Source organism: Scomber japonicus, chromosome 16, assembly GCF_027409825.1.
Source record: "Scomber japonicus isolate fScoJap1 chromosome 16, fScoJap1.pri, whole genome shotgun sequence".
Taxonomy (NCBI): domain Eukaryota; kingdom Metazoa; phylum Chordata; class Actinopteri; order Scombriformes; family Scombridae; genus Scomber; species Scomber japonicus.
This window is the reverse complement of record NC_070593.1, coordinates 17337890-17361540: the sequence shown is the minus strand read 5'-3', so window position 1 is coordinate 17361540 and position 23651 is coordinate 17337890. Positions and strand designations below refer to the sequence as shown.

The 23651-nt window shown below is 38.8% G+C and overlaps 1 protein-coding gene across 1 annotated transcript; it reads left to right on the top strand.

Annotated features, from left to right (window-relative positions):
- The first annotated feature begins 7668 nt into the window (after positions 1–7668).
- Positions 7669–22148, top strand: aspg (asparaginase homolog (S. cerevisiae)). The gene is made up of 16 exons (XM_053336299.1): positions 7669–8048; positions 9969–10095; positions 13311–13422; positions 13574–13699; positions 13812–13895; positions 14567–14693; positions 14792–14904; positions 15918–16103; positions 16248–16361; positions 16471–16590; positions 16806–16901; positions 17602–17765; positions 19127–19213; positions 19740–19839; positions 19937–20002; positions 20939–22148. The coding sequence occupies exons 1-16, from the start codon at positions 7823–7825 to the stop codon at positions 20978–20980; spliced, it is 1890 nt and encodes a 629-aa protein (XP_053192274.1). The 5' UTR covers positions 7669–7822; the 3' UTR covers positions 20981–22148.
- Positions 22149–23651: the final 1503 nt, after the last annotated feature.

The following is a 23651-nucleotide window of genomic DNA, read 5'->3' as shown; positions in this document are numbered from 1 at the left end:
TGTTTTGGCATTTGCATGTGTTATGACCCTTCTCGGCCACCGTATTGACGAAATCTCGCGAGACGAAAACGCGACGATATTTCTCGTCGAAGTGAATTTTGTCTCGTGAAGCTATAATTAAGGGGCGCACCAAAAAAAAAAAAAAAAAAGGACCATCGGTTTTCTATCGCTCATTCGCACGTCATGTCTTCTTTTTATAATGTCACGTGTGGATCATTAACCTTGTTACAGCTTCTACCTGCTGAGAAGATCTCAGTCAGAAGTAGCAGATGAGGAGAGGAGCAGTGGTAAATTGACCTCAGACCTCTCTACAGTGAGAGCCTGAAGTAGGAGGAGCACCTATGGAAGCCTAATGATGCCAAAAGTAAAAAACAAATTATAACACAATTTATATGTTGTTCTACTTTTGTGTGTATTTATGTGATACAGGATTTGTGCAATTTACTTTTATTTCTGTTTTTTATTAGCAATATGTTATAATTTTTGATAATTGGATTCTTTATTTAATTTATATTTATATATTTTGTTTCTACTCTTTATAATTTACTTTTTAGTATTTGTGATTGCCTCTAACTTTTATATTTATGGTTGTTATTTCCATAAATACCAAAATCTATAAAATATCTATATGGGGAAACCTCTTACATGCTGCATACTGCATATGATAATTATATGTTTAGAAAGTAGAACTAAAGTGATTCATTACAAGATGATTAGTTAAAACATTTCAATTCAATTTCCATTTTGTGAATTTCAAATAAAAGAACAGTCATTTATTTCCTCATAGAAGTTCTTCAAAATGAATTTAAAATCTCGTCTCGTCTGGATCTCGTGAACCCAGTATCGTGTCTCGTCTCGTCTCGTGAGCTGAGTGTATCGTCACAGCCCTAGTGATGAGTATCTGCATTTTTTGCACAGGACCCCAAGATAGAAACACTTTCTCATTCTGTGCCCACTAGTGCTGTAATTTGCTACTTAGTGACATTAAAGTTTGATTTGATTGGATTTGATATCACGAAGTTTAATTTAGTTTTTTTAGGAATATCTGTATCAACATAAAACCTAATTGTCTATATGAGCTAATTCATTACACTAATAACAGGCATAATTACTCTACCAGATAGGTGGTAAAAGGAAGGTTTACAATGCCAATACCCAAATCTAGTGCAATGAAAAAAACTGAGCCATGTCGAAATGGAATTTGTCATAATAAACTAAACAAAACTAAACTAAAAATATAGGTTAAATAGTATAACTTAGAATTTTACCATTCTCTAATTTTCCATTTTTACAGGCTACTAAAAACTGGACTTGATGTTTACAAATCATTTAACTACTGTGTCTTAAAGTATGGGTTTCATTTTTTAAAATCTATCTTAAAACATTACTGACATGCCCAAATGTGCATAGAAAGAGTTGTTGATCAATGTAAATGTTCCTCTTCTCCATTCCCTCTAAGCCATTTCAGTGCAAGTGATGGGGTACAAAATCTTCTTTTTGTGCAAAAATTAATTCTAATTCTTCCAGTTCATCTGAAGCTATATAAGGTTTCTGACAAATCAAGTTGATATCTTCCAAAGTTTCAGTCTTATTAGTACTCCTTTGTGATCATGTCCTTCAGCATAGACCAACTGTCTCAGGGAGCACAAATGCCAAATTTCATTCTAAAAAAAACCTGCAATTTTAGAAAAAATGACTTTGTCTAACTTAAAATGCTGAAACCTTTTTTCTTTGGTCCAACTTTTCCAAAGGCACAATTACAATGACTGTTTGTACATCATTGTACTCATTGTACATATGAGCATACCAGTTTTATTTTAGGATAAACCTGAAAAAATGTGAACCTCTTTTTCATGCAGCTGTCTCTTTTCCACTTTTATACTTGACTGCATATTATGTCTGTATTTTGGAGGGAAATAGACAACCTTGTTCTCCAATACACACAACGTATTATAATATGATTTAGTTGATTATTAATCAAAAGAAACAAAAGACAATAAGGGGATTGTAATAATAATGCTTGACACAAATAATTTAAGATAAGATAGCCTTTATTGTCATTGTAAACTTACCTACAAAGCAAAATTGGGAGTCCTGCAAATGATAAAAACACAGATTAAAAATAAAAAGACAAAATACAATAACAGAATAGTTTCCAAGGAACAGATTTGATGGCATTTGACTAAAAGAAGAAGTGAGAGTTAATTGTTGTTTTTGAGCTGTGGAGGGCCAAACCCAATTTCCAAGAAAAATTGCACAAGAGTCATACAGAGTATTAATATCTTCTGACTGACTTTCTGTGATATAGGATATGAGAGTTCCAGGAACGGGATGGTGCATCTGATCAAACACAACTAAATCCTGTTTTTGTCATTGTACTATCAGCTTTGACTAGCTGGTCAGAACACGAGGGACTACTACAAGAGTCTGTGCTGGGTCCTCAATATCCAACACACTTTTAATGTCCATTTTTATGTGTAAGAGTATTTTATGCATCTGGCTCCTCTTTGGGTCAAGCTATATCTAGATTACAATTGACCAATCTTCTAATATGGCTTGATAGCAGTGTCATATTTAAACAGCACATGGAGAAACTGGAACAGAAACTTAAAGCGATGGTTTGGCGTAATTTCGACCTAGCGTCATATGCACCATGAGGTCTATCTAAACACCACCTCAGCCGTTTATTTTCATTTGGTCGGAAAATAGTGGAGTTAGAGCCATCAGCCAAATGGCTTAGTACAGGCGCTAACGGGACCACCAGTGTATCTGGTAAATGACCCCACTAATAATGCCTGGATTGTTATCAAACTTCTACAGTAGTACAAATAGGGTCTTTACTCATAAATCGATGCATTGGAAAGTTAGTAAGTACACCAGGAGTTTATTAAAATAACACTTAGCTGATGGCTTTTACTCTGCTGCTACTGCTAAAGCTGTAAACATCGTCAGGGCAACTGACGGTATTTCAGCAGCTGCCAGTCATATGCCAGGGCAACTGATGGTGTTTCAGCACTTGCCAGTCACATCGTCTGGTGTTTCCGACAGCTACCAGTGAGTTGCCATAGTAACTGCCACTGTTTTACCTATATTAAAGCTATGTTTTAATTTCCAATTATTTTTCAGACCCTGATTAGTAGAACACCGGGAGGTCTAGGGCCACAACCCGCTACACCATCTACAGGTACATTAAGTGCGGAATGACATGGTGTGATAGGCTTTAGTTTAGACCTTAAAGCTGTTATAATAATAATAATGATAATAATAATAATAATACATTTAATTTGTATTGCACTTTACATTTCAACAATCTCAAAGTGCTACAGAGCAGAAAATAAAAGAAAAAGAAAAGGTTAAAAGAGAACATATAAAAGACACTTAGCAAAATGCTTTAGTAAAAATATAAGTTTTTAGGTCTCTTTTAAACACATCTGCAGTCTGTGAGGCCCTCAGGTGGTCAGGGAGGGCGTTCCACAGCCTTGGGGCTGCAGAGGAAACACAGAGGCCCGATCACCCATGGTGCGGAGCTTGGCTCTAGGGGCTTGGAGGGTACAGGCATTGAGCATGATGCGTTTACGTGAAAAGGACAGCGTCGGAAATGAGAGAATTGAGTGAATGTAACAGGGGTACTTAAAAGTTTGGTCTTCTTTGGGTCATTTATAGAAAAGTTATTGCTCTTGTGACCTTGACCCACATTGATTTATAGATTTGCAGTGTGACTGTTGGTGAAAAAAAGGATGTTTTACAGCAGGGGCGATTGTAGGACTAGGATCAGACCTTTAGAGGGGCTCAGCTCCTAATGAGAATTGAATGATATTCAATGCCCTGCAAGTGTTTAAAAAAAAGGAAAAAGATAATTCAGTGTTTCCCACACAATTTTTAGAGACTATGGTGGGTTTATTCTTTAGTTTTAGGGGTGCTGAGATCAAAATTAGGGGTGTTAGAGCATCCCTAAAAAGGATCTAAAATAGCTCCTGGTTTACAGAATCCACATTTTATGCCATCTTCAATTCAATGGTTGTGTTGTTTTATGGGATGGTCTTCACTAAAATGACAGACATCTCCATAAATGTTTTAAATGTTGTGTGTCGACATATTTAATTTTGTCATTGAAGTTGAATTTGTAAATATATACCTTTACCTTTAATTAAAACAACTAGTTAGAGATTTATGAGCCATCACTTTGTCATTTTTGTACTACAGCCCCCCCCCCCCCAACCCTGTTAAAAAAAGAACTAAGTAACTTTTACTGAGTACTTTTTTTAACAAGCTACCTTTTACTTTTACTTGAGTATACTTTTAGACCAGTACTTTTACTTGTACTTAAGTAAAATTTCATCAAAGTAGTGCTACTTTTACTTGAGTAGATTATTTCAGTACTCTTTCCACCTCTGCGACTGACCAATCAGAATACAGCATTTAATAGAGCCGTGTAATAATGTATAAATAATAAAAATCAAAAAATAGTCTGTTTAATATACGACACATGACTTATTTTGGCATACAAAGAACCAACTTGTAACCAAAGACTACGCTGTGTAAAATGTGAATTAACTTCTTATTAGTAACTTTGGTAAGTTTCAGATTTCAATTCATAAATAATATCGATGGAGGGGGGCCCAAAAAATGCAGTCTGTCTAGTGTAGTCCATTTATTTAATCCGGCTCTGGGTTTGAATTCAGTATTTCACTGTGAAATAATACAGCAAAATGTTGTGAAACCCTGGTATCAGTTTTTCTCTGTAATTTACTTTGTCTGCATTGATTTCACAGTAAATTTTAAATTACAGTATTATATTCACATTACAGTTAAAGCCTGTAAAGTGATAATTTATAAGTATAAGTTCCAATAATTTATTGTGAAATATTACAATTAAATATTGCTGAATCCTGGTAACATGTGTTGCTTACACAGCTTTTTTAGTAGAGGTCAAATTAAACATTATGGGAATCCAGACTGAGTCAGTTCCGTTTGTTTGTTAATAGACTTGAGGTCATCTAACTTATGGTAAGAGAACAAGGAAACTTCCTTGAAAGATCAACTGAGCAGTTGCTTAGAAGTAAGTGATAATATGTGATGAGTATCTGCATTTTTTGCACAGGACCCCAAGATAGAAACACTTACTCATTCTGTGCGCACTAGTGCTGTAATTTGCTACTTAGTGACATTAAAGTTTGATTTGATTGGATTTGATATCAGGAAGTTTAATTTAGTTTTTTTTAGGAATATCTGTATCAACATAAAATCTAATTGTCTATATGAGCTAATTCATTACACTAATAACAGGCATAATTACTCTACCAGATAGGTGGTAAAAGGAAGGTTTACAATGCCAATACCCAAATCTAGTGCAATGAAAAAACTGAGCCATGTCGAAATGGAATTTGTCATAATAAACTAAACTAAACTAAAAGTATAGGTTAAATAGTATAATTTAGAATTTTACCATTCTCTAATTTTCCATTTCTACAGGCTACTAAAAACTGGACTTGATGTTTACAAATCATTTAACTACTGTGTCTTAAAGTATCAGTTCATCTGAAGCTAATATAAGGTTTCTGACAAATCAAGTTGATACCTTCCAAAGTTTCAGTCTTATTAGTACTCCTTTGTGATCATGTCCTTCAGCATAGACCAACTGTCTCAGGGAGCACAAATGCCTAATTTCATTCTAAAAAAACCTGCAATTTTAGAAAAAATGACTTTGTCTAACTTAAAATGCTGAAACCTTTTTTCTTTGGTCCAACTTTTCCAAAGGCACAATTACAATGACTGTTTGTACATCATTGTACTCATTGTACATATGAGCATACCAGTTTTATTTTAGGATGAACCTGAAAAAATGTGAACCTCTTTTTCATGCAGCTGTCTCTTTTCCACTTTTATACTTGACTGCATATTATGTCTGTATTTTGGAGGGAAATAGACAACCTTGTTCTCCAATACACACAACGTATTATAATATGATTTAGTTGATTATTAATCAAAAGAAACAAAAGATAATAAGGGGATTGTAATAATAATGCTAGACACAAATAATTTAAGATAAGATAGCCTTTATTGTCATTGTAAATTTACCTACAAAGCAAAATTGGGAGTTCTGCAAATGATAAAAACACAGATTAAAAATAAAAAGACAAAATACAATAACAGAATAGTTTCCAAGGAACAGATTTGATGGCATTTGACTAAAAGAAGAAGTGAGAGTTAATTTTTGTTTTTGAGCTGTGGAGGGCCAAACCTAATTTCCAAGAAAAATACGGAGTCATACTGCTAAAGCTGTAAACATCGTCGAAATGTCGCGTGATCACTGAAATACCGTGTGGTCTCGTGAGACACCCGCACAGCTCACCTATGATCTGTGCATGATCGCACGATATTTCGATGATGTTTATAGCTTTAGCAGTAGCTGCAGAGTAAAAGCCATCAGATAAGAGTTTATTTTAATAAACTCCTGGTGTACTTACTAACTTTCCAGTGCATCGATATATGAGTAAAGACCCTATTTGTACTACTGTAGAAGTTTGATAACAATCCAGGCATTATTAGTGGGGTCATTTACCAGATACACTGGTGGTCCCGTTAGCGCCTGTACTAAGCCATTTGGCTTAGTACAGGCTTAGTAACTCCACTATTTAGTAACTCCACTATTTTCCGACCAAATGAAAATAAATGGCTGAGGTGGTGTCTAGATAGACCTCATGGTGCATATGACGCTAGGTCGAAATTACGCCGAACCATCCCTTTAAGATAGAACATGTGTCTGCCTTTAGGTCAGGAACATGAATGTACAGTCAGCCATCATGTCTGAACTTGACTATGCAGGTATGCGTCTTTCCCCTGCTTATATATGTATATATATATGTGCTTTGTGTGTTTCATAAGAAGAGATCATTATAATACACATCACTTACATGAAAAAGTAGGCTGGTCAAGTAGTATTCTATTCTGTTGTTTTTATTGATAAATGTCTCCTGCAAAAGCTTCCTCACTTCTCTACTTCAATTATAAAACCACTGCTCAGCAGACCAGACCTCAGTACTATTTAACTTGGGTAAAAACTTAACTTATCCTACTGGCTGATTTTAGACTTGCAATCCCAAGTTTGTCTGCCTGTTATTTGTATCTGCTTTCTCTGCTGTACTCAGGTCCCTCTTCTGATAAAATAAAAATAAAAAGTTATATAAAATATATAATGCTAATTATACTGTATTGTACAGCTAAATCACACAACATCAGTGAGTTAGCCCAGCATAAGTAATTATAATCTATACAGTAAAGTTATGCCTCTTTTAATAAAGTAATAAAATCATTATTCCACCCCTGTTAATTAAAACCTCACTTGAAGCAGTTGTATACAAAACTGCCATTATTTTATTTAATTCATACAATTCAAATATAACATTGCACATAATTTTATTCAAAAGCAATCCCTTAAAGTTACATTTAAAGGTTTTGGAGTGACACTGACTCACACATAACCTGCAACAGTGTAGAAGGAATTTGATGGGTGTCGTTAGGCCACACCCTAATTGACGACGTCAGAGTGGGCGCGTGTCAAGGATAAAATTAGAGAGCGGGACATAAATGAGGAGGGGACAAGTAATGTGCTACTTATTATACTACTTAAATATAATTAAAACGACTGTTCCGCCCTCTTTGTATCACATGGTTACGATGGAAGCTCTCTGTTTGTATAAAAGACCGGGGGAAAGATAGCCTACAGTTTTCAGAGCACTGAAAGCACCACAAGACCACTGTGTTTTGAACACTGTCAACGCGCGTTTTTAAAGGGACAGCATCTGCTCACTTCAAGATCATCATGGCGGACACCAGCACAACGACATCTCTTGCCCGGGCTCTATCACACCAACAACTGGACCCGTGCGACCCTTCTCCTCGTGACCCGCTAGTGCCGGGCCGGAGAAGGGCTTTGTCGTTCAAGTCGTCCCTCAACCGTCTTGATACCGATGACTCCTGCGTTATAGAGTCTCGGGTCCTGGTGCTCAACACCGGAGGAACCATCGGAATGAAAGTCGATCATGACGGTAGCTATGACCCAGTGTAACTTCTGTCTTTTCCATTATAGTTTAGTTTAATTTATTACTCTACACATATTCAAATGATACAGATTACACACATAGACAACATGAAATGTGTTGGAGATAACCGGTAGCGATTCGGTTCTCTTCTCTTGCTTTGTTTGTGACACAAGTTGCAGTCTGACTCCTTAAAGGGTCTGCATGTGTGGTCAGGTCTTTAAGCACATTTGAAGGATACAATAGCAAGACTAAGTGCCATGGAAGAGTGACACTTCATGTCCAATAAATAAGTAAATATAATAATAAATAAACTTAAATAAAGTGATATTAGTATAGCTATTACTTATTGGTAGTGGTATGTTGTGGCTATGGAAGCTAGAGTCGGTGGTAGTTTGCTGATATCATGCTATTGCTATCATGTTACTTTGACTATAGAAAGAACTACGTGTCAACAACATGCACGTGCATCCCAAAACATACTGCGATCAGTTTAACTTAACAGCTGAAGCTATATGAGTAAGCAGGCTCAATAAAACGTCGTGTTTTGAATCCAAACGTAAAGTGGACCAAATCAGTGATGAACACAACTAATACTTTTAAGCTCAATAAAAAAGTTAGACTAGTACGATCACAAGTGACTCTAGATAGCTGACTAAAGTAAATAATGTGGGAACACTACTGTATTGTACAAACAGCTGCCTTGTGGGTGTGAGCATCACTCACTCACTCCCTCAATGAATAACTAGATGTTGACATGAGCTGTTAGGCAACATCTGGACCATGCAGGGAGGCAAAATAACACTCAAAGGTCCTGCCACCTACACTCTTATTTGCTGTTCACATTTGTTTCATTTCCTAATCTCATAAAGCCAACACAGTGTCTGACAAATACAGCAGAATTATTGTCATTTTTATTGTAATTGTAGGTTTGTCTTTAAATCCAATTAAATGGCCTGGAGCTGACATACAGTTTGTGTGTCAGAGTGTTGATCCATCAGCCTGTACACACACACACACATTATGACACATGACTTAGGTCAGTGATGTTAGTCATTAAGTCTGTCAGTTTAGTTAGACAGATAAACAGATAGATAGATAGAGTTCAATTTCATAACATAAATAACTTAAAACAAATTAGGGAGGTGAGAAACAAATACTGAAGGGCCAGATTAAAGAATGACAATAATTAAGATAGACTAAATAAAGTATATAACTACTTAATAAAATAAAATGCTGACCGTAGATTTTAAAAAAAGTACATTTACTATAAATGTACTGAATGTACTCTTGTAAAGAAAGTAACAAACTGTGTAGTGATGTTCTTTGTCTAAGGTCAGAGTGAATTTTTTTTTTTTTTATATATATATTTTTTTTCCGGCATAGACGCCTTTATTCAACAGTAGACAGACAAGAAACATGGGAGAGAGGGAGATGTGACATGCAGCAAAGGACCTCCGGCCAGGATTCGAACCGGGGTCAGCCGTGTATATGGCATGCACTCTAACCACTCAACCACCTGCGTGCCCAGAGTGAAATATTTTAACTGTGTGTCATAAAATTTGGAAATTGTGTCAACACATTTAGACAATGTCACAATAACTTGAAACATAAGTTAACTCCACTTTGGACCTTTTGATATATGTTTATTTTGTGTGAATATGGAGTTATGATTGCATTGTCATTTTCCTTTTTTAATGTTACACACAAAGTTCGCCTGTGATGATTTCAGAACGTAGGTTTCTCGATGTCTTTCCGGGCTGATGCTGGAGTGGCAGTCAGCTGTCGCACGTTATCTACAATTTGTGCCAGTGTTCAGTGAGAGTGCACAAATGGCTATCCTTACATTTACCACTAGGGTTCAGTATGAGACTGATATATGGTGTTGAGATGATGGTAAATTCCTTGTGCAATTACTGTGATCCACAGTGCTTAAGCCAGAAGCCAACGCTCTTGTGGCGATGCTGAAAAAGCTGCCTATTCTCCACGATGCGGCGTATGCTGAGAAGACCTGCCTGTATGACTACTATAATCCTGAAGACACCCTGGTCCTGCCGTAAGTGCTCCCTGAATTCCTCCCTGCTCAGTAGGGAACAAATACAGTAGCCTATTTACTGCACTTTACACTTGAAGTGTTTTCACTGTATGTATAATCCATGTTGGGTATTTAAAGCTGCAGTTGGTAACTTTGAGGAGAGAGAGGACTTAGCATCAAATTTGAAGAAGTACTGTACAACATTCAGATCCCTCTCCCTCTCCCTCTCCCTCTCCCTCTCCCTCTCCACTGCACTCCTGCCCTGCCTCCAAAGTCCCTCCCCCAGAGGAGGCTGACATGCGCGCGACGGCACGGGACCACGTGCACCCGACCACGTGCACGCAACCGGCAATACATGAACTACACTCCACACAGCTAGATATAAAACGCTTTACAGTGACTTGCACATGGCTGTACCTTACCTAGAAACTCTGAGATATGAGTTTGACCGAGCTGAGGAGGAAGGGGAAGGGGGAGGGGGCTGTGTGCGTGAGCAGTGATCGACAGCTGTCAGACACTCCATCAGACACAATCCTGCCTCTGATTGATTTTTATTCCCAGCTGCAGTGGATTCTAGCAATTTGCAGTAGGAGCAGTAGGCGGGGCTAAATGAGCCTGTTTTTTTTTTCTTTTACAGATTACTAGTTTCATGTAATGCTGTCTTTACATAGTGACAGTCTTAGCAAATATGACAAGAAGTTACTTTTATAAGACTTACTAACTGCAGCTTTAATGGCTTATTTAAAAGTGTTAGAACCATCAGTTATATGTGTCAGCTGCCCTGGAGAGAGGGTCATAGGGTTAACTTTTCCCTATGGCAAACTGTCAGTATGTTTAACTGATATATCAAGTAAAACTATAATTATCTGGTGCTTGAAAGATTATTATGTGAGCATTAGGTGAGTAAGGGCAGTGGAGATTACACAGAGTTGCCACAAAAATCAATGTAAGAAAGGATATTATTGTATTTGTATTATTGCATGTATTATGGAATAAATATGTTCACCTATAGTACAATTTGACTTATACTACCTGTCTCAATGAGAGAAGTATTTTGTGAAATGCTTGCCTGACAGGAAACGCATGTTGACGTGGCCTTTAGCAATAGGGGTAAATACCAAGAAGGATACAGGAGCACGGAACTGTATAACGCCTGAAGTACTTTTGTGTCTCTGCACTTGCTTACGTCACCTCTGTTGCCACCAGTGTCTCTAACAGAAACATAACCTTGATAATTGCAATACAGATCCTACGCCTCTTATCTTGCCTGCCACTGTGAAAGTTGAAGGAGTTGCAGGGTAGTAGCATGTAGATGTCTATATAACAGACCGTGGTAGATGTTTTGTGAAAAGCTTGAGGTTGTGCAGTTTTGGCTTATAATAACTATTCTAGAGGACTAAATATTACTACTAATATTAAATCTTTGCAAGGCTCATATTTAAAAGATTTTTTTTACATGAATATTTGGGCATGCTTTCAATAGATTTCCTTTTTAGATTTTTTTCTCTTATGTGTTGTATTTACTTACTTTAATATCTGCTTATCTTTGAGTTTATACAGTGTTAATATCAACTGAAGTCTAATGGGTGTACTGTTGATAGCATGCCCAGCCTTTGCTGAATACTTACTTCAGAGGAGGGAATTGGTTTATTGATTTATTGAAAAGCTTTATTCATGTGATCTTGAGAGGCAACGCCACAAGGTTGTATGCCCTCCCACCTCCAGCCTTCCTCTTGCTACTCTCGAGCTCCCCATTATCCACACACACACACGCACACACACACACACACACACACACACACACACACACACACACACACACACACACACACACACACACACATATTCATTATTCGTAAGCTATGAGGCATCTTAGCACGGGTATGCTAATGTGTGGCTTTGCTACACCTTAGGATACACTGCCAGATAGATGAATAATTGGTGATTTGAATGGTATTCTTCTTGTGGCACTTTGGCTTCAAGATTATCAACAGCATATGTTGTAGGGCCGTGTGTAGACTTAAGGCTAATTAGAAGAGTGTGTTTAGGACCCCTGGTTGTGTGGACTGGGGCTCACCCGGTTTTCCCCCTGCTGTTCCATTCAGCTCATATCTCCATGTTAGAAGGCTGGCCTATGGTAATTTCGCGGGGGTGTCTCCCACTCTGTTTCTTTAAAACGGAGATTAAAAGGAAAATCTTTCCATGGCTGTTTAGCCAGTCACGCTGCCTTATACGGAGTGTCGCAGGTGGGGCCATGGGACGCCTGAGTTAAACTCCACTTAAAGGCAACATAAATATGGATACATGCACCCCCCCCCTCCCCCCGCCTCTGCCCTAAACTGAACCAAATGGGCCCAGATATATTGAAACAGCCACCATGTCCTTCAGCTCTGCCTGTATTTTTCACTGCACAGTGGTAAAATCTCACAGAACATTAATACTTTTCCATGGAAAATGAAAATGCCTACTTTGCAATATGCAACAATATGCACTGCCGTGCCCCTCCCTTTTACACTTGCAAAGGTCTGTCTCTGCCTGGAACAGGTTTTGGCAACTTGCTGCTGAGACAGAAGGCTCAACTAAATATAGAATGTTTCGCTTCATAAAGTTGGCTTGGTTTTGGAGTTCCCCTACCATTCTTTAAACTCATGGCTGACATTTAACCAGCACTTGATCCAACTTTGTTAAATGAACACAATGAAGACAGTCATTAGCAAAGCAATTAGACCTATAAAACACGGATTTATCAGCAATTCATGCATGGGCGTCACCTCTACGTTTTTTCTTTTTTAACTTTTCAGTTCCAGACTCGTGCTGTCTCTTACTTGACATCTTGACATAATTCAATCCTCACAGTCACCGTTGAAAAACAGCATCGCAGCAACTGTGCAAACTCTGATGGAAGATGTGATAACTTGAGGGCTGTACCATTTCATTCAGGAGAGGGGGGGGGGGTCTTTTTTTATAGATAAAGTAAAAACATTTAATTTGCCCAAATTGAGTATTAATAATAATGATAACAATAATAACAATTAAAAAAACAATAGTGGGCCTGTTCAAAACATACTAGTTTTTGTAATTTAATAATATGATAATTAACATGACTTTTTTTTTTCTACATGCTCTGACAGCTGAAACCCATGATTAATAACTGGCTGTTGTGTTTTTTTGTAAATATGTAGACTCAGTTTGTGTATGTGATGACTGAAACTCATACTCTTTTTTTTCTCTTTCAGGTTGAGTAAAGAAAAACGGAGGATAATTTACACTATTGTAGAGTACAACCCTTTGTTGGACTCCTCCAATATGACCACAAAAGACTGGGCTAAAATTGGGAGGGACATTGAGGTACTTGTTGCTGGCTTCCTTTTTTAATTTTAAGGTTTTGAGTTGATTCCCTATCTATAACACTGATAAACAACACATAATATATGCTTTTAAAAACCAAGCATCAGTCTAAAAAGTTGTCACAATTGATGGTGTATCTATTGATTTCCAGACAGAATATGAGAACTATGATGGCTTTGTGGTCCTTCATGGTACAGATACCATGGCTTACACAGCATCTGCCCTGTCCTTCATGTGTGAACATCTGGGCAAACCAGTCATTCTCACCGGCTCACAAGTAAGAACTGCTGTCTGCAGAAGTCTCACGCCACACGGCAAAGAATAAAATACTTCTGCAGCATTTTAAGTATTCACTTCCCCTCTCAAGATAAGATTTTTTTTGTCTTCAGGTGCCTATCTATGAGATGAAAAATGATGGCAGAGGCAACCTGCTGGGGGCGCTAATGATTGCTGGCCAATATTGTATTCCTGAGGTGAGGAAACAGAGAGAATACTCACAAACATGATATGAGATTGTTAGATATGTGTTATGTATCAGCCTCAAAGAAAAAAAGTGAGGATATGCTGTATTTGTGAATAATAGAGAGAGAAGAAAAGTAAATGTGAGACCCCAGACTTTTGAGACTTCCTTTATTACTGTCAAGACGTTTTGTGTGCGTGCGGGAGATAAGTAGTAAATTAAATGAATCCCAAACTAATTGATAAAGTAGAATAAGTAACCCTGTCATATTACAAACCTAATGTATATATTTTGTAATGTATTGAGAAAATGTGCCGTGTTCTTCAAAGACAGGTGTGGGCACAGTTGGCATGCAAAAAGATAACAAAACCTCTCCTAAACAGCTCGTCTGATGAGAATGCTTTCTAACGACAATGAGATGTGTTTCGCAATACTGAACAACAATTATCAGAACAGGAAGAACACGGAAAAGTCTTATCTATGTCTGTACGGCTGAACTTGCATCCGTTATACATACTGTGATTACTTGTGCTTAAGCATTGACATTTTTAGATCCATAAACGCAGATATCCAGGCACAGTGTATATATCCCATAGGTTCTGCTGTGTAAAAGGGATTTTCATTTGCACAGGAGCAAATGTAGTGCATTGAGTAATATGTAGCATGGTGTCTCTGTCTATTCAGGTGTGCTTGTACTTCTACAACAAACTCTACAGAGGGAATCGTGTGACCAAGGTGGATGCTGGGAGTTACAATGCATTCAGCTCTCCTAACTTGGCTCCTCTGGCCACAACTGAAGTGGACATTGCAAGTAAGCCAGTGTCCTAAAAGGGCTGTCTTCAATAGTTAAGAAAAATGAAATAAAATAGAATGAGAGAGTTTCTTTTTTTCCTTTCTTTCTTCCTGTAGTTGACTGGGACACCGTGTGGATGCCAAACACCACATCAAAGTTTAGAGTCAGCACCGAGCTGAACCGGAACGTGGGCTTGCTCAGGCTGTTCCCAGGAATCACTACTGAAGCTGTAAGTCACTTTGTGAATCAGTATCATCTAATGGCACTCCATTATTAATTGGTAATTACATCAAGGGGAGTAATAAACTAAAAAACAACATATTGTAAATGTTTTAGCTAAGAATGTTATAATGAGCTAGTTTTTACTTCTCAGACTATTATAGTGTAATTAAAGATGTGTTCTTTGAAAGGTGACAGACTGCTCAAAATCTGTTTTTTACTAATCTAATTGTGCTAGTACACACGTTAAGTTACTTTCCTGGTCATGTAAACTGCCATCAAAGCTCAGCCCGGAGAAAGATGAGACGGAGTTATGGGCCATGACCAATCACACTGTAAAGGGGGGGCGGGGCGGGGGGGGGGGGGGGGTTGGCATAGATGCTGTAACATTTAGCTACACCTCCCCCTCTCCAGAGGCTGCTGGGAGAGTGACTTTACTGTCTCAATCTGCTCCCACTGCCCAGCCTGGCTATCAAGACTTCCTTAGAGCCTTAAACTGCCTTTATGAGGCACTTTTTTGATTAGGCTCCAGGCTCTTGTGTGACCACTGCGTTTGCGTCTGTGAGAGCTTCATTGGTAATCTGCATCAAACAGTTCTTGACAAAGTGCTTATCACATCAAAAATTACTGACTGAACTTGGTACTTTTAATGATACCTTCTTCTCACATTTCATGGTAACTGCCTTGTTCTTGCCAAGTGACTTTATGCTTGCTAACACCTTCAGATTAATTGCTCTCCTTCCTGCCATTTCAGTCATCTGCCATTCTAGTCATATGCCATGGCTAATGATGTGGTATAGGGCCTCCTAGTGCCAGCCAACCAGCGACTGAGATACTGGTTGCATAGATGGTACCAGATGGGCTTTTAGGAGAGTGTATGGTCTCATGCTTTGGAGGGCTGCAGGAAAAATGACATGGAATACTAATTCTTCAATCTTGATTCTCCCTAGTTGAGCAGCCAATTCAGTTTGCCATAAATTTGTGGTTTTTGTGATATAAAAATGTGCTTATATGTGTTTCCAGGTGAGGGCTTTCCTGCAGTCTGCCATAGAGGGTGTGGTCCTGGAGTCCTACGGCAGTGGAAATGCCCCCGATAACCGCCCTGAACTGATTGCAGAGTTGAAGAAGGCGATTGCTTCTGGTACCATCATCATGAACTGCACCCAGTGTCTGAAGGGGACTGTGTCTGCTTTTTACAACACTGGCAAGGTTGGTCGTGTCACCCGTTCATCGATCATGATCTTTTCCATCTGCATTTGGTAGATAATAAATTTCCCAATTAAATTTTTTTTTGCTCTGACTCAGACAAGAGAGAAGAAATCAATCCAATCACTTGTCCCTATGATTCCTCAGGTGTTGCTGGATGCAGGGCTGATTCCCGGTGGCGACATGACTCCAGAGGCCGCCCTGTCAAAGCTGTCCTATGTATTGGCAAAAACAAATCTTAGTATTGAAGCCAAGAAAAAGGTTTGTGTCTAAATTCATAAATGACTTCATTGTCCACATAGATATTTGAAAACATAGGAAAAATTAAGTGTGTGTGTGTGTGTCTGTGTGTGTGTGTGTCACTCTCCAGCTGATGAGTGACAACCTGCGAGGTGAGATGAGTGCTGACCGAGGAGCAGCCACGCTGTGCATGAGCGACAGCCGTTTCATTCAGATCATCGCCAAGACTCTGAGCATCAACTGCACAGAGGTGAGGGTTAATATTTAAAACCTACACACACTAAAATCAAAATGTTTGTTCCACCATAGTCAAGACATTTTTGAGAATTGTGCCACAATGAGACTCACATACTCCATGTTAAAAGTTTATCCCAAAAATGCATTTAAATTGTAAAGCTAATTTATTTCATTTTTAGATATGTTTTAGCATCAGTATTATTGATTTAAAACTTGTGGTGTCTACAGGAGATGAAAGCCATCTGCAATGCCCTGACTCCCACACTGGCATGTGCTGCCACAAAGACTGGAGACATAGAGGCCTTAGAAGCCCTAAGAGAAATGGTAATACACACATACACACACACACACACACTAGGAGTATTATAGTGTGCTTCTCTGGGCACACGCCACCTATGAGTCACCACACATTAAGTGTTGCACAGGGAAACCTTCTACAGTCTTATTATCATCAAAAGCAGATGTATCAATGCTCTGAGCGTAACATGGCAGACACTGTTCAACTGTTTTAATAGAGATGCATCTGATCCAGCTTATCTTGATTGTGTTTCATTTGTAAGGTCAGTACACTCAGGTGAACCCTTCACTGTGATGCTTCACCAACAAAATTTCATGGCCACTATTTGTGTATTAGAGGGGTTTGGGAAACGCAGGACAAACAGAGCCAAACAAAAGATGAAGCTAGACTGGTGACACAGGACTATTTCCCAGCGGTCACATGTATGTGTTTGAGCTGGTATGCAATCACTGCTTAGTTTACCATAAAGTGTCTTAACGGCCAAGTTAAGGTTATGTTCTTACACTTAAAGTCATGTTCACATTTTCTTGTCCAAATTAGATTTTTGTAATCATATTTTGGTTTTGAAATCATTGTAATTTAAACGATGCCCTTTACACCTCATTTATTTGCCTTTGTTCCATATTGGTTGCTGAACAATAATGAAGAATAAACCATACTGACATACTGTGTAATGTGACTGATATTTAGGACATATCCTGTTTTCCTTGTTTTCTTTGGACACAGGGCAATAACTTGTGTCTGAGTGACTACGATGGACGTACACCCCTACACATTGCTGCCAGTGAGGGCTACCTCAATGTGGTGCAGTACCTACTGAGTCATGGAGCTTCAGTCTATGCCAGAGATCGCTATGGAGACACACCACTGAGCAATGCTGTACGCTTCAGGTAAGACACCCCTCATTTGAAACAATAAGTACTGTTTGTTTTTCGTCAGTCTGTTTTTAAAGTCATAATGGCATTTAATGAAGTTGGAAGCAATGACATTAAAAATCCCCCTTTTGGCCATTAGCAACCTCTGTTTGTTGAAAATATGTTGTTAATAGCTGCTTTACAGAAGACCTCATTAAATGAGGTGCTGCAAGGTAGGAAATCTGGCTCTGCTTAGATGACAGGAAGAGACAGCGGTTGAGAGAGGGAAGAGGAGGGAGAAACCAAGAGAGCAACTGGTAATGCAGTATAGAGGCCAAGCAATAATTATAAGCTAATTAGGCTAATTGTTATCTGACAATTTAGTCAGTGTTTATTTTTACCAAAGCTGTTTTTCAGTTTTTGTCATTTTCTGACATTGCTGTAGCTAAACGTCTATCTGGGACGTCACACTTTATGTTGCTGTGTTAGTACTATGTTTAGCCCCAGGGTGAAAACGTTGTGACAAGTGGCTGTTGTCCTATTTTAACGGTTGGCACTGCAAGTATAGACTTGTTTCCATTTGTGATGGTTAAAGATGCAATGGAGCAGTAACACCTGCCATTACACTTGCTATGGTACACACCGTAGCTCCCTATGCCTTTCCAAAATGTATTTAAGGACGTGACACCAAAGTAATAGAACTGGACTTTGTGTTGCTTTCAGGAAGTTAACATTTCTTATACACCTTGAATGTCACCAGCATTTCACAGCATGCTACAGCCTCATGCCCATATAAGGAATGGCAGCGAGAGTCGAGAGGTGTTAAAAAAACGAATGTGGGGAGTGTCGTCTGAACCAGTCCTACCAGCCTGCTCCCAGTTTCACAGATGAGAGATACTGGCTACTTAACACTGAACAGGAATTCTTCTATGTCCCTTTTAAAAGTTTCTCAGGCTGAACTCCCACATACCTCTAAACAATTAAGCTTTTGGGTGACTTCCCTTATTGTGCAGGAAGCACAGTTCTAATTTATGTGTGGACAGTTCTAGGCCTTTTAAAAAAAAAATCTTGTCACCACAAATGTCATTGCAGGTGACTCCTGTGTGGGCGGTTCATTGTGGGGGATAAGGAACATGTTCCTACTTGCCAAACAACCACTGCCACACAGCCTCTTCCAATGAAAAATTCAGAAGTGTAGAAATGACAAAATCAAGTTCTAAAATGTAAAATTATCACGTATGCCCTCAAACAGTTCCTTATACCTATTAAGGGATCATCACTCAATGATTAAGTGTGTGTGTTCTAGCTTATTATGAACGGAATGGTAGTGTGATAGTATTTATATATTACTTGTACTGTGATAGTTATTAAACCCTGCTGCATGTTGTCTAACTTAGGCGTAAGGAAGTGGTGAAGCTTCTGAGAAAAACTGGAGCCCACTTCTCCAGAGACGAGTTGGACGAAGCAGGAACAGAACTGTCCAGGTGAGACACACAAAAGCATGCCTTCAGACAGTTGCACACATCTACAGTCATAAATTTTGTGGGTTGCGCAGCCATCCTTAGTGACCCATGCTACATAGTTGACACAGGTACAACCAGTTGTCCCGCTGTTACACAAACTGTAGGAATGTTCCCTGGCCGCATAGTTTTGGATCTCCTCTGCATCTCTAGTGCCGACTTCTGTGCGACACACTGGCTGGCCCCTGTTGTGTTCAATTTAGAGTTTCAGAAACACGGCTTTCAGTAAGATTCAGTAAGCAAATCCTGTGGCGCTGCAGAAGTAAAACAAAAGGCAGCAACTTGCTCTGTAAACATCTGTGAGTCATGAACATTATCGATTTGTTGACTTGGTGCACTTGCCCAGTTTCTGAAAAGCGTGTTTACACAAGTTGTCCTTCACCTGCTGTCTCCTGGATTGAGTAGCAGCCAAGGTGCTTGTTCTAATAATGTGATTTTGAGAAACAGAGCCCTTTTTATTGTAATAATACTGTCAATTTCTGTGTGTTAGTCTGGCAGCCAGCGGTGACTTGGAGGGCCTGGAGATATGGCATCTTGCCGGAGCGGACCTGAATAAACCAAGCTATGACGGGAAGACAGCAAGTCAAGTGGTGGGTTCTACTGGGCGACGTATATTCCTCTTAAAGAACAAATTCTCATAGTTAGAATTTCCTCTTATTCATGATGTTTCTCCTCCTCCTGGCCCAGGCTGAGGCTCTTGGCAAAACTGAAGTAGTGAGACATTTGCTCAAGCTCGAGACCAACAAACCAAAGGTAACCGCCATTATGTATTCTAGCTGCTTTATATCTCGATTTCTTTCAGGACAAACTGCTTCTACTTAATATGCTAGTGTCTTATTTAATTTCAGATAGGTTTGGATGAATCTGATGATGAATATGAGGTAAATGAGTGTAGTGAATGTGTGTGTTTCCCATATTTAGCATGAGATCCCCCTTAGCATGGTTGCTGTGGCTTCCACTTTTCTGTTTCTGCACATCACCTCATGCCCATTATCCATCCATTTTTTTTTTTTACCCACTTATCCTGTTCAGGTTTGTGAGTTGTGAATCCCAGCATGCATTGTACTAATAGGCACCAAATACAAATGCATCCAATAAATGCTTCATACCTACAGTCAATTCACTCAAGTCTCCAGTCCATCCAATAGATAGTTGGCAGTGAAAAAACATGAAATTTTTTTAGTTTTTTAATGTTTAACTTTTTTTTCTTTTAAACGTTACAAACAGAAAATGAATCTTGAACACAAGCCGGTAACTTGTTCCAACTTCTCAAATTTGAAGAACTACTACAAAAGAAAAATGAGAAAAACAATTATTTCTCCTTTTTATTTCGGTTGTCCAACAGTCAACACTGTACTTTAGCAGTTAATCAAACAATCTATAAAGTAATCATCAGATTGACTGATTCATTCATAAATAATTGCTCTATGCTCTAGTTTTTAGAATTTGAGTTGAGCATGCCTGGACCGTTCGCTTTTAATCTGTATCAGATAAAATGTGATTATCTGTGATGGCTTTGAGGTCTGCCCACAATGCCTGAGAATCCTGAACCTGCACAGCCTGCTTTACACTAGGACAATCAGTGTGTGTTTGTGCTCATGTGTGAACACTGGTACTCAAGAGTGTAGAAACACCTCTCACCTGATTAGTGCGTCATATTAATCATGTCTCTTATCATTTCTGTGGTAGAGCGGAGTCATTGAGTTCACCGCCACTATGACCGGAAAGTGAGCTGACCTCTACTTCAGGCAACGGGTGTTGTCCACTTCCTCTGAAGCCGTCCTCATCACACCGTCTCCTGTTAAATTTCAATAAGTCGCCATTGCTTGGAATGTCTGCAGAATGCTTATATTTACATATTGTTAAAAGCCATAACTGTATGTAGTCTTTCCGCCCAAATCTATTCATAGTGCCCAGAAAGGGCAAAACTTGATGTATGCATATGTGCCTTATGTATGAGAAAACATATTACTGAATGTTTTAATCAAGTGCTTTTTATGTCTATGTATGAACAACAGACTCAGTTAATGGGTTTAATTTAGGGAATTAAGGGTGAACATCACCCAAACATTTTTAAGACAGAGAGCAGTGAAAGCTCCCATTACTCCTTCAACAATGAAGAACGGTGGTTAAATCTTTTTTATATCAAATGAGTTGCTGTAGTATTGTACCATTACTGTTTGTCTCTATAGCAATAATATTTGTGACATCCGAAAGTACAGGGTACATTCACAGATTTTATTTTTATACTTATTTTTGTAGTGAGATGCTGGAAAGTATCACATAAACTAATGAAAATAAGACTTTCTCGTCATTATCTGGGATGTTATCTGACTGTTTCCATCGTGGTCAAAGTATAGAGATGTTCTTTTTCCGTCTGTTAAACAGGTATTACAAAAACCTGCAGTTACCCTCCAGACTCATCCAGCCTGTTTGTGGCACAGACTGTCACGCTAGAAGAGTGGCATATCTGTCACTTTGAAATGGAAAAGAGGAAATTCAGACTATGCAACATAGACTGAAAATGTCCAAAGTTTCTGTGATCTAAGAGTCATATATAATATGCCTGAATGATGATGATGATGATGTATTGTGCTTTCCTTGACTTTTAAATGATGTGAAAAGATTGCTTCTCTTTTGATAGAATCTTTTTCTTTCTCAACAAATCCAGATTGGATTTTGTCACACTTTGAATGTTATCACCTGTAAAGGAATATTCCTTATTTTTGTGATTACTTGTGATTTTAAAGTACAAACAAATCATAATGATGTAATACCACTGCTGATATCCTACTGCTGTTATTATCCCACTGTTGTAATCAAAAAGTGCAAGATAATGCGATTTTGGTCTGTTTCTCCTGTGGGTAAAAAGCTATACAAATAAATCTCTTGTTTCAAAGTAATGTCTCCATTTGTTTTTTCTACTGTGTTGCACCAAAAAAAGAGGATAAACTACCCCATGAACCTCACATGAAACTGTACATTTACAGCTCCTGGCTAAAGATTCCATAGCAATTTTCAAATGGTTTTCCTGTATGAATTAGTGGGCGTCTACCCAATAGTTGGAGGTCATTTTTATTAGTGTGCAGTGTTCCTTTGTGTCCTCTAAAGAAATGTGTTCAGAATAATAATTGGATTCACGGTGATGGCATCATGCCTTCAGGAGAAATACTGCATCAAACCCAAGCGTAAAACCAACACCACCCAATGTGAGCAGAGACTGTGATTTGAATGAAGAGTTTAACCGGAATCAAGACAAACACACAGATAACAAAAAGTTTCAGGTGTCCATGTGACTTTCAGCCTGTAGAAGCTGGTATTTGCTGTCTTCAGGGCGGCTGCCCCGTCGTGCTCCTTGCTGGTGGAACCCAGCTCATCCGGTTGAACCAGCATGGGCCTCATTCCTCTCTGAATGAGAGGCTTGTATGAACCTAGCCCCAAAACACTATATAAAGAGCTCTACCTCTGCAGTCAGTCAGTGTGAGCACAGACACCAAGGAGAACACCGTCGCCAGGACAGAGCCCATCCTCTCCAGGTAAGCGTGGGCCTGTTGTGCCTCTTTTCTTGCTTTTACACATTTATCTATCAGCAGGCCTAGGCTCTAACACCTGTCCTGAACCTGTCGTTGTGACTCGTTTACTTGTGTCTTCAGCAAACAGATCACCTCAGAATCTAATAGCGGCTCCCCTTTCACTAGTGGAAGCAACTATTAAGAGGACGGACGTTGCCCTGAAGACGTTTGTGGTCTCCCTGATTAAGTGGTTCTCAACAGTTCAACAGTTCTTTGACAAAATTGTGAAATGTTTAGGACCACTTGACCAGTCAGTCAAATGCTGCCAACTTTGTAAAATGCTGCTGTTGATCGGACCTGTGAACATGAAGGCGTGGACTTTTGACGATTTTGCAAGATGTGTATGTAACTCCAACCCTAACCCTCTCTCGTTTTCTCTCTCTCTCTCTCTCTCTCTCTCTCATTCTCTCTCTCATTGTGCCCCCTTGTGTTACAATGACAACTGCAGTCCAGAAAACTGTGAAGGGCTGTAAAAAATCACCAGGCTTCAGTAATTTCATTCTGGTGGCACGCATACATTTTTCTTTTTACAGCTCTTCTGCTGCAGTAACAGCCTTTATCTTCCCTGCTTTATTGTTCCCTGTATTCAAAAGTACTGATTAAAACAAGTCAATAAAGCATCATGTGTCTCTTGTTGAGTGTGTGTGGGATGGACTGTGAGTCTGCAGGGATGGTCGCTGTCCAACGTACTGAAACTTCACTGCTGTGGTAAATATGGCCAAAAAAAATCACTGCACCTGCTGCCTAATACACCAAACCAGAGGAGAGTGATGAGCGAGATGTTAGAAATAGGCCAATATATATATATATATATGATGATGGTCACATAC